This window comes from Anastrepha ludens, chromosome 2, assembly GCF_028408465.1.
Source record: "Anastrepha ludens isolate Willacy chromosome 2, idAnaLude1.1, whole genome shotgun sequence".
Taxonomy (NCBI): domain Eukaryota; kingdom Metazoa; phylum Arthropoda; class Insecta; order Diptera; family Tephritidae; genus Anastrepha; species Anastrepha ludens.
The window spans coordinates 151,927,088-151,939,074 of record NC_071498.1 but is presented as its reverse complement, the minus strand read 5'-3'; the positions used below and the strand labels follow the sequence as shown (position 1 = coordinate 151,939,074).

The following is an 11,987-nucleotide window of genomic DNA, read 5'->3' as shown; positions in this document are numbered from 1 at the left end:
AAAAAGAACTTATGGCTGCAGGGAAACCTTTGAAATAAGTCAAAGTCATCGCGAAGGATCGTGATTGGAAGCGTTTTGTAGAGGTCCTATGTCCCATTAAGAAGGATAGGAATTAAGAGAGAGTTTCTGCTTTCATGGGTCTTTTCCGAGTCTTGGCATATTCTGAATATCTGGTCGCAGATATCTGGCATATTGGAAAAAATAACATCTATATATATGCTTTTTGGGTGTTTGGCCGAGCTCATCCTCCTATTTGTGGTGTGCGTCTTTATGTTGTTCCTCAAATGGAGGGACCTACAGTTTCAAACCGATTCCGAACTGCAGATATTTTTATGAGGAGCTTTTCCATGGCAGAAATAAATACACTCGAAGGTTTGCCATTGCCTGCCGCGGGGCGACACCTATTAGAAAAATGTTTTTCTTAATTTTTGGTATTTCACCGAGACTCGAACCTACGTTCATGCACCAACCCATTCGGTTACGGGCGGCCGCCAAAAATAACACCTAATCCACACAATCAAAGACAAGTTCGGCCCAAATTCACCAAGGCTGTATTTGCCACACAATTTTTATCATTACTGTAATTAAATTACAATCACATCAGTAAACACCAACAACAACCAAACACTAAACATACGCCTGCATTTGCTGAATGATCGATAACTTGAAGTGTTGAGCGGCAAAATCGCCAAAAAAAGAAACAAGAAAAAACAAAAAAAAAATGCATCTGGAAAACGCCGCTTAAATTGTAAAAATCAACTTAAAGCTGCTGACAACAATCAAAGCCTGCTGCTGCCAATGTGTAGCGGATAGTGTTAACAATCAGTAACAGCAATTGTTGCACGGAACACAAAAACAATGACACTTTTGGACCATGGAGCACCAGATGTCTGTATGTGTGTATGTGTGTCGACGTACACAGTAAACATGCAGCCATGGCGAACTCAAATAAAACAATGAAATAACTTCTTGAATTCAATGTTGCGTCACTGTAGTGGCAGCACATGTTTTTGTTGTATCATAAATTCAGAAATGTTTTTGTTTTTTTTCGGTGAATTTTTCATGCTCTCAGTGAACCTCTTCATTCACTCGAAATTGGGTCAGCTATGAAGGCATGTTGGCTGACGTTTTGAAAGCAAAAAAAAAAGAAAAAAAAAATTTACAATAAAAAAACAAAATACACCAAAAATTAAATAAAAATAAAAAAAAAATTACGAATATATATATATGTATGTAGCTGCCGAAAATTTTTTGGAAACGTGAAAATACTTCCCAGTTCATTGTCACTGGCAGCGGTGGTACCCGCAGAGAGCGTTGCAAGTATTCAAAAACTCTCACACAGACACAGCTAAGCGCAATCTTCCCACAAAATTGCATTGACAACTATTTTGGTTCGCATAGATTGCAATCTCTTTATTGCAGTATTTACTGATATTTATTTAATTTAATGTAAAAATATTAAAATGCTTTTCTAAGGGCTTACTTTTTATGCCATTTAATGCGATTTTTTATTCTTCGTACTTTCAATAGTTTCTTTCACATATGTTTTTTTTTTAACTTACCATATGCTTATGAATATCAGATTTATGAAATCGCTTTGAATCTATAAAAAATACTTCAATAATCCCAGACTCCAGTAGTTCCGGGGTTAGGTTAGGTTAGGTTGAAGCGGTTGTCCTGTGGGACACACTCAGACTCATAGCTCATTGTGATGCCGCGTGGGGAGTTTGCCCCTATCTCTCCTAAAACCAGTGTGTGCTTTTCAAAAATTTTTAAATATCTCTGACTTCTGTAGAACTCAGATCTTCCAACTCATTAAAAAATTGTTTACCTACAATAGTAAACCTACGTCTGGATAGAGCAGGAGAGTGGCACAGTAGGTGCGACATTGTCTCTTCCTCGTCCCCATCTAGACAACTTCTACAGAAGTCATGTGTTTGCACACCCATCCTTTGGGCGTGTCTACCTATTAGGCAGTGCCCCGTTATGACTCAGATCAATGTGCTAAGAGTGTGTTTATTTTGGCTCAGCAGAGATTCTGTGCGTTTAGCATTTACAGTTGGCCACAGTTGACGGGCGATTTTGCTGGTGGCTTCATTACGCCATCTTTCGTTTGCTTTTCACACGATTTCTTCAAGGATGAGTAGCTTACATGTTTGTAAGAGTATCGCTATATCATTGTCTACGTACTCATCGGTCAATTTAGTGCCGAGTCTCGCTAATTCATCGGCTTTCATTATTGCCATCAACGGAAGGAGATCCCCAGATGTTTGGAGTACACACCTCCGCCCACCCTGACCTCGAGCTGTGTATACATGGATGGACTCGCCCTGTCTTACATCGGCCCATTCCCACTCTTCCCTTGAGGGTAGGAGAGTCGTAAATGTTGTAATGGCTCCCGGGAGTGCATAGTCCACCAGTTCGGGAAGCCGCAAAGTGGCAGCCAGGATTTTACCGTTACCAAAATCCTTGTTTGACCACTTACTTAACGTGTTCAGCCGTATTGCCGCACTGCGTGCGTTATATAATATATTGCCTGCAGATCTACCGGAAGGAAGTTTAATGTCGCATATAATGCTTTCAATGCTGTGGTTGACATCGCACGGGTTATCAGAACAGATGCTAGTATTTGAACCTTGTCAAGTTTTTTGATGCTCATATCCTTCTCAAGGACATTCCACCATATTACAATTAGTTCCGGGGTATCCTATGGTCGAAGGAGTAAGTTATAGAAATTATAACATACAGAAGGTGGCGCTATTAAAAAGCAGTTACTTTACTCTGACGTCAGCTCCTTTCGGAATACAAAACAAACTAAAGTAAGAGAAATTATATCTTTGTAAAAATTCAGTGAACGGCTTAGTAATATTGTGATTTGTGAGATGAAAGCTAAACAAACTGTGAAAGCAGAAGTGAATATAAAGAGTCCAAATACAGGTTTTTGCGTTTTTATGGGGAAAACACCGCGTGTGTGTGTATATAACTTCTTGTGTCTGGTTGTTTCCATTATTTTTGCCTACTCTTCTTTTTCACAAACAAGTGATCCCCCTTCTTTTTGTTTGTTTATAGATGGACTCTTACGACACGGCGAATTCGGAAGGCGCAATCTCTTTCCCTATCATTCTTGGTTAGTAGGTACACATTGTTGTTCTGTTTATTTGCAAATTTTGTTTACGTGGCGAGTCTCGAACTCATCGCACAACCAGGGATCCAAGACAAATACTTCTTCTCTGTCACTGTTAGCAGTTTAGATTTTAGGAGTATGCAGGATCCGGCACTCGAAGTGTAATCAACTTCAGACCGCTCGCACAGCTGATACACAGACACCAACTGTCTGTTAGTTGGCTAAATGACAGTCCAGAGTATTGCTTACAAGCACCTGGAAGCATTTTGCCGAGAGTAAACGCGAAAAAAGAAAATCAGGAAGCGATTTCAAACGTAATAATGCGATTTCATTATATTTGACTGGAAAATTACAACCAGTGATTGTACGTGAGCTCGAGCAACTTAAAGTAAATAATTATTCGTTACAATGATACTGGTAGCATCGCGAAACTTCATGGAGGTGTTCATTAAAAGACTGCAAGATCACGTGAAATGGTTCAAAAACTGAAAAAGCGACTTCAACAAAATCGCCGCCAAAGTCTCAATCAAATGGTGAAAGAGCTGAAAATATCTGACCGTAGCATCCGCCGCATACTTAAAATTTTCTCAAAGTCAAGCCTTATGAGATCCAAAAGGCGCGTGAGATCACCAAAGCAGTAACAAGTCAGACTTGAGAGAGACGAGAGCCGAAAGCAATCAATTTCCAAACATTGTGTTTTCTGATGAGAAAATTTTTCAAATTGAGCAATTCGTAAACTCCTAAAATGATAGAATGTATTTGACCAACCATTCATACGAGAATTTGAGTCATCATTTGGCCACCAGGAGGATGCACGCGCCACAGGTAATGGTTTGAGCCGCTGTAACCGCAGGTGGGCGCTCTCCAATTGTTTTCATCGAGCCTGGCGTCAAGATGAATGCGAAATATTATCGGAAGGTATTCTGGAGGTTGCTTTAAAGCCGTGGACAGACAAACATTTCGGTGGCAGACTATGGTCGTTTCAACTCGACTCGGCACCGTCTAACAAAGCTCGAGTGGACCAAGAATAGCTAAGGAACAACTTTCCGAGCTTCTTAACGTACCACACAATGGCTCTTAAATTCACCTGACGCAAATCCGGTGGATTATTCTCTGTGGGCTATTTTGGAGAGCAAGATCCGAGCTAAAATATTCACCAGTCTCGAAGAGCTGAAAAAAGCCATTGTCTGTGAGTGGCCCAAATTACCTGCAGGTCACATTCGGGCAGCTTGCCATTCGTTTCTGGACCGTCTCAAGGCCATAGTCAAGGCAAAAGATGGTCATATCGAGCAAAAGTAAATTGATTCTGAATTTTGTATTATTTCTACACATTTTTTTACTTTGAAATGAATAAAAGTAATTTTCTAAACTAAATTTATGGTCTTTTGAATTGGTTCACTTCGAGTGCCGGACCCTCTAAGTGTGTGGCGTGTTCGAGACAAACATTCTGCGTAGGCCTCCACTGCATTGGAACGACCAAGTGGAGAGGGACTTGTCTTCTATTGGCATTTTCTAATTGGTGTTGGTTAGCGCGTGAAAGGAATTTACCTTGTTGAACTCGGCTAATATCGCTTTGGCGGTTAGTGGGCCAATAAAGAAGAAGAGGAAGATACACCAGGATAGTAAGCTCTGTGACTTTCCTTAAATTGAAGGTTTTTTTTCTTTGTTCACTCCACTAGGGAGCATAGGGCCTCGACAAAACTCAGTCTTGCGCTGATTTCGTTAATCTATTTTGATTTCTGACAGGGTAGGTGATTAGCCTGTCGCTATAAGTCCTAAGTGGTGGAAATGTCCACCTGTTGTTGGTTAGGATCAACGCCTTTTTACTGATTGGAGCGCCATCTGTTTTTTGCTTGTTTTAGCAGCCACAATGCAAGTAATGCGCTGACGTTTGTTTGAGGGCGGCCACCGTGATGATAAGCAGTTGTAAATCCATAATGAAATACGAAGAAGTGGAAATAAATACTCAAAACTTTGAAATATGTTACGCTGCTATTATTGTGAACACAAGTGTCCATACATGCGTAGGCACCTGAACCAATTAACTGTTTATATGCAATGAGTAGTGAGTAATTTTTAGATTTTTTTCGTGCGTATGCAAAACAAAAAATAGGTAAATCCATTAGTCAGTTGAGGGATGAATCAAATTAAGTTTTAATTACTATAGGAATTTATGCCCATACAAAAATTTCCTCACATGCGTGCATACCTGTGTACTTCTACGTAAAAAACGGCGCATTTTCATGACTTTCAGTTTCGATTTGCCTAAGTGGCAATCGCCAGCAAAGTGGCAGCTGAAACATCAAATCAACAACAATTATGGTAGAAAAAACAATAACAACCATACTTACATACTTACCCGTGCATTACGAGCACACAATACATACTAAGGCACAAAAATAAGCTTCAGCAGAGAGTAACAAGAACTCCAGTTAACCTGATTTTTAGGAGTTTTATGTTATTGCGTACGTTTTTTTAAGGTATTTGACAGCTGCCGGATGAAGCTTATATTGTAACCAAATCTTCATATGCCCTTTGACGCTTAACACTTAAACGAAGGCTTTTTGACGGCCAACCGGCCAAAGAATACTCGAAATTAAACGCTTTCCGTGTGCTTTACTGGTGCAAGTCAGAAATAAGAATTTAAAATCAAACCAAGAAGGCCTTCACGATGAGTTCCTAAAATTTGCTTTGCTTTATTTTTTCTGTTTTTGAAACATATTTATGCCACGTGCCCATGTGTGTGTGAATGCATTCCATATATTCCTTAATTATTATTAAGATTATTATTTTGCATTCGCTCTCACCAGCTGCATCTCTTTTGCTGTTGCTTTTTTTTTGTTTTTCGCTTAAGCGGCCGCCCATCAGCGATCATTCATTTGTTGTCCGGCAAGTAAATATGTAGTCGCTGATTTGCTCCCTTTCTTATCTCTTTCATGTTGCTCTTCTTCTCGTCGGCTATTACTTGTATTGCCGTTCAATGCTGGTTGTTCGATGACTTCTTGCTTCGCTGTATCTCCAAAGTTCAATTACAAATTTTAATGGTATTTTAGTTAAGGCAAAATTTCGAAGTTGTGGATACTTTGAAGTTTTTTTTGTCGTTTATGTCTTTTTGTTTTTGTATTTTTTCTTTTTCTGCAAAGGTTGGTGTTGCTGTTGTTGTTGTTGTTGTTGTTGCTGTTTTGTATAATTTTTCAAGTGTTAATAGTCGAACGCCAATTGTTGCAATGCGCATCAGTTCGAAAACATATAAATTAAAGTTGTAGCACTTGGTTTGGTATCAGTTCGTGACTTGCTCTTCCCTACATAGCTTCCTTCTAAGCTTCCGGTGAATAACGCAGCAAAATACATTTGGAATACTTCGATTGATTTTAAATTAATTAAAAGGACTTTAAAACCTTAGTTTTCGTTTGTGTCATAATGCGTGCATTTGTGTTAGTGAGTTGCTTGATTGCGAGCGCTTTGGCGCGTCCTGAGGCCGGTTACATCTACAATGGATTACAAAGTTAGTGAATGAAAAAAAATATTGAAATTTGTTGAAAATTTTTCAGACAAAATAAATCAATTATAAAATGGAACTAAAAAGTAATCGAAGTATTAAAAAATAAATTTAAAAAATGGAACTAAAAATCGAATCGAAATATTAAATAAAAGTATTAAAATAATTAATAAAAACTATAAAAATTCGAAATATCAAAAAATAATTTATAAAAAAATGGAGCCAAAATATAATCGAGTTGTTAAAAAAATAAATCATAAAAAATGGAACTAAAAAAATAATCGAAATATTAAATAAAAGTATTAAAATAATTAATAAAAACTATAATAAATGGAAATGTCTAAAAATAAATTATAAAAAAATGCAACCAAAATATAATCATATTATTAAAAAAATAAATTATGAAAAAATGGAGCCAAAATATAATCGAATTATTAAAAAAATAAATCATAAAAAATGGAACTGAAAAAATATTCGAAATATTAAATAAAAATATTGAAATAATGAATAAAAACTATAACAAATCGAAATATCAGAAAATAAATCATAAAAAATAGAACTAAAAATAATCGAAATATTAAATAAGAAATTTAAAATAATTAATAAAAACTATAATAAATCGATGTCACAAAATAAATTATAAAAAATGGAACTAAAAAGTAATCGAAGTATTAAATAAAAGTATTACAACAATTAATAAAAACTATAACAAATCGAAATATAAAAAATAATTTGTAAAAAATGGAACTAAAAAATAATCGAAATATTAAAAAATTAAACTATAAAAAAGGCAACTAAAAATAATCGATTAAAAAATTTACAATAATTAACGACAACTATTAAAACAGTTAAATTAATTGAGAAACATACATCAATTTCTGAAAAAAAATTAAAAGATAAATACAATAATGACAAAAAACATATCAACATTTTTTTAAACGGCATTTGAGGACATATATTTTTTTTAAGAAATTCCTTACAATTTTGTATACAAGGCGGCGCAAAATTAATCATCCAATAGTTCACATATATTTGTAAAATATATATTTATTAATTTATAAATAATATTATATATCTTTACTTGACTTTTACAACTGTTTTGAGTGTTTGGCCGAGCTCTTCCTCCTATTTGTGGCGTGCGCCTTGATGTTGGTCCACAAATGAAGGGCGCTTCTGTTATAAGTCGATTCCGAATTGCAGATATTTTCTATGGTTTTGAGTAACTTTACTACTTTACTATTAATTTGAGCTATACGAATTCCATTGCTAGTCTGTTTGTATACCGCAGCTGTTTAGTTCACAAATACCTAATAAAATACGATTTACAAATATGATAACTCTTTCCGATAGGGATTAATTTTGAGCCACCTAGTCGACAACTGTTAATTTTCAATTCAATATTACCAAAAAATTTTCTGAAAAGTTTTAGTTTCAACTTTATTGAGCAATAAGACCAGAAAATATTTAAGAATTTTTAAGATGAAAAAATTAATTAAAAGAAAAATGCGAATTCAAAAGATTTTGAAATATTTTAAAAAAGAATTCATAAGGTGATTAATAAAAAATGTTAAAAAAATTAAGAAATTAAAAAGGATAAATTAGTTAAAAAAAATAATTAAGAGAAAAATGGGAGTTCAAAAGATTTAGAAATACTTGGAAAAATAATTCATAAGGTATTTGGTACAAAATGTTTAAAAAATAGATAAATTGAAAGAAATAAATTATTTAAAACAAATTTTGTCAAGATAAATAAATTAACGACAAAAATTATTTAAAACAAGCAAACATATTCAAAACAAAAAAAATAAATTAATAACAATGAAATTAAAATAAAAATAAATATATACGACATAAAAAAGATTTAAAAAATAAATGAGTTGAAAAAGAGGAATTAATTGATTAATACACAAAAATATCCCGTGGTGAAGAAACTAATGACATAAAAAAAATATATGAGAATATATTTAAAAATACATCAAACTATATTAAATCTATTTAAGACATACACTTTTTTTCAATTTCTAGATAGTCGAATTTCTACTTCGAAATAAAAAAAAATTCTTATAAATATATTGAGAGTCGACAACTGTTAATATTTCATTTCAATATAATAATTTTTTTCTGCATATATTTTTTTGAAAAATTTAAGCTGGAAATATATTGAAAAATAAAATTAAAAAAAAATTAGCAAAAACAAAATAATTAATAAAAATCAAAAATCAATTAAAAATTTACTGAAGTACAAAACCAAAAATTATTTAAGAATATTGAGAGCAGAAAAAAGAAAATGAATTACCGAATTAAAAGAAAAATAGGAATTAAAAAAATATTGAAATATTTGAAAACAAATCATAAAATATTTGCTTAAAAATACTTAAAAAACAAAGCAATTATAAACAATAAATTAATTAATGAAAAACTTAACAAGATAAATAAATTTATGAAGAAAATTAAATTTTTTTAAAAATTTTAGAAATTTTTTAAATTTAATTTAAATGATATTTCGTTTCATAGAAATTCAATTATTTCATTTATGTCGAAATAATAAGCTAATATTATTATATTAAAATTTTTTTACAGCAGTTTTTTTGAATTTTCAATAATTATAAATCTTCCGATAGGGTGATTAATTTTGCGCCACCTGACATTATCAATCGAGAAATTTTAATTTTCTAATTTAATATCATTGTATATGTATACATATTTTTCAAAAGTTTTAGTTTTATATTTATTCAAGAATAAAATTCAAACAATTTTTGAGCAAAAAGTTTATTAATGAAAAGAAAAAAATAGTTAAAATATATTGAAATATTAAAAAGAAAGCGTTAAATATTTAATAAAAATTAAAAAAAAAATTAATTTATTATAAAGGATAAAATTTAAATAATTTTTGAGAAAAAAGTTAATTAATTAAAAGAAACAAGGAGCTAAAAAATATTGAAATATTAAAAAAAAATCATAGAATAATTAATGAAAAGTAAAAAAAAAATTAATTTATTACAAAGTTTAAAATTTAAACAATTTTTGAGAAAAAAGTTAATTAATTAAAAGAAAAAAAAAGTTAGAAAATACTGAAATATTAAAAAAAAATCGTAAAATATTTAACAAAAATTAAAAAATAATTATTTGTTACAAAGGATAAAATTTGAACAATTCTTGAAAAAAAGTTTATTAATTAAAAGAAACAAATAGTTAAAAAGATATTGAAATATAAAAAAAATCATAAAATATTTATTAAATAAATAATAAAAAATCATAAAATATTAAATAAATATTTTAATAAAAATTACAATAAAAAAAAGTTAATTTATAAAAATGATAAAGTAATTAACAAAAAATTTGGCAACAAAAATTTAGAACAGATTTTGAGGGTATAACGTTTGCTCTAACTAATTGGTATTAGAAAAGAAAATTAATTTTTAATATTGCTTAGACTTTTAAGTGGGAGAAATTAAGCCCCTTTTCCAAATATATTTGATCCCCGCAGAAAATTGCTATATATTATGACATGTGAACGATTAATATAACTCGAACATATCTCAAAACACAATTACCTACATCCACAATCTCGCACTCTCTCACTCCTGAACATCCCTTCTTTGCCTCTTGCAGATCACGCCTCACAACCGCTCATCCACCAGCAGTTGCCCGCTGAGCATGCCTTTGCTAACTTTGCCGCTCCACCGGCTCCCACTTACGGCACACCGCTTTCCTCTGAGCCGTCGTTGAACAGCCTCGAACAGCCCGCTGCATCAGCGGGGCCTAACGATGCCAGTCAACATCAGGTTCAGCCTTTGCCACTCGATCAACAGGATTCTTATAATGCCGCCTATCAAGAGTCGAGTATTCTTCACGACGATGGCTACCCTTACGCCCCTCAACCCACTTCAGTGCACAAGCACGTGTACGTGCATGTACCGCCGAAAGACTTCGAGGAAGAGGACGTGATCGAGACTCGTGTTCGTCATGCGCCCGCCGCCAAACAAAAGCACTACAAGATCGTTTTCATTAAGGCACCAGCCCCACCTGCCATTCGTCCACCAGTTGTGCCACCAGCACCACAAAACGAAGAGAAAACACTTATCTATGTGCTGCACAAGAAACCCGAAGCCGTCAAGGATATTGTTATTCCTGCAGCCGAACCAACCAAACCCTCCAAACCCGAAGTCTACTTCATCAAATACAATACCAAGAAAGAAGAAGCTCCCGTCTATGGGCCTCCACCACAACAACAAGATGGACAGGGCAATGGAAACAACAATTTCATTGGTGCCGAATTGGATCCTCGTCATGCTGATGCGGCTGCGGCTAGCGAATATAGCGCCCCTGCCGCTGATGAGTTTTCGGCTGATCTTACTGCACCGCTCACTACCATTCAGCCGGCGCCTGAGCAAGAGCAGCCACAGGCACTCAATGCTTTTGAGTTGACCACCGCATCGCCATTCGCCGCCGCTGAACAGCCACAGCCCACTGCTCAAGCGCCTAGCAATCAGTATCTGGCACCGGAGAGCATGTCGCCCATCGTAGTGGAGGAGCCAGTGCATTTGCCATCGACTAACTATGGACCACCCAGTAACCGATTTTACTTGAAGAAGAAGTAAACACGAGGCATAGCAGAAGAGTGAGAGCGCCAGAGAGCTCTATCAACTAGTAAAATTCAATGTAATTAGTTAAATAGTCAGCGAAAGCGAAGGCAAATGAAAGCGAATGGTGAAGATCGTATGGAGAAAGCAAATTGATGGGATGTGCCACACCTACTTCATGCAACGTACATATGTGCGTTCACTCACAAACACATATAGCACATGTTAAACTCTAAACTCACACAGCATACCAACACATACATACAGACACGCATTTAATAGTTTTTTTTCGATTTTGTTATGTTTTATAATTTTTAATTAATTTTTAATGCCTATGAAGTTAAGTGAATAATAAACGAATTTGTTATGTAGATGAAATGAATTGAGTTTGCGAAAATGGATATTGAAAAATTTAAAGGGTGATTGAAGCAGAAGTTTTGAGAAAAAAAGTGACTACAGCGTAGCTTTAAAGTAAATTTCCAACCGAACTTTTTATCTTGAATCTGAATTTGCAGTATTGCTAGGACATAATAGCATTATAGTTAACTGTAAATCATATGCTAAATTAGTCAGGATAAGGTCGAGATACCTATACCCTTGACATCATGTGGTCGCTTAAAAGACAGACACAGCTCCGCCTCCTCTCTGCGGTGTGCGTCTTGATGACAGTTTCAAGCCGACTCCGAACGGCAGATATTTTTATGAGGAGCTTTTTCATGGCAGAAATACACTCGAAGGTTTGTCATTGCCTGCCGAGGGGCGACCGCTATTAGAAAAATGT

At 34.2% G+C, this 11,987-nt stretch overlaps 1 protein-coding gene across 1 annotated transcript; it reads left to right on the top strand.

Annotated features, from left to right (window-relative positions):
* The first annotated feature begins 6,429 nt into the window (after nt 1-6,429).
* Nucleotides 6,430-11,550, top strand: LOC128859989 (uncharacterized). The gene is made up of 2 exons (XM_054097185.1): nt 6,430-6,629; nt 10,236-11,550. The coding sequence occupies exons 1-2, from the start codon at nt 6,545-6,547 to the stop codon at nt 11,222-11,224; spliced, it is 1,074 nt and encodes a 357-aa protein (XP_053953160.1). The 5' UTR covers nt 6,430-6,544; the 3' UTR covers nt 11,225-11,550.
* The last annotated feature ends 437 nt before the right edge of the window (nt 11,551-11,987 follow it).

What these genes read in the sequence shown, in the direction of transcription:
- LOC128859989 (XM_054097185.1), top strand. Translation starts at nt 6,545, where the DNA reads ATGCGTGCATTTGTGTTAGTGAGTTGCTTGATTGCGAGCGCTTTGGCG. An exon ending in CATCTACAATGGATTACAAA is followed by an intron (nt 6,630 to 10,235) that starts GTTAGTGAATGA and finishes TGCCTCTTGCAG; the next exon opens with ATCACGCCTCACAACCGCTC.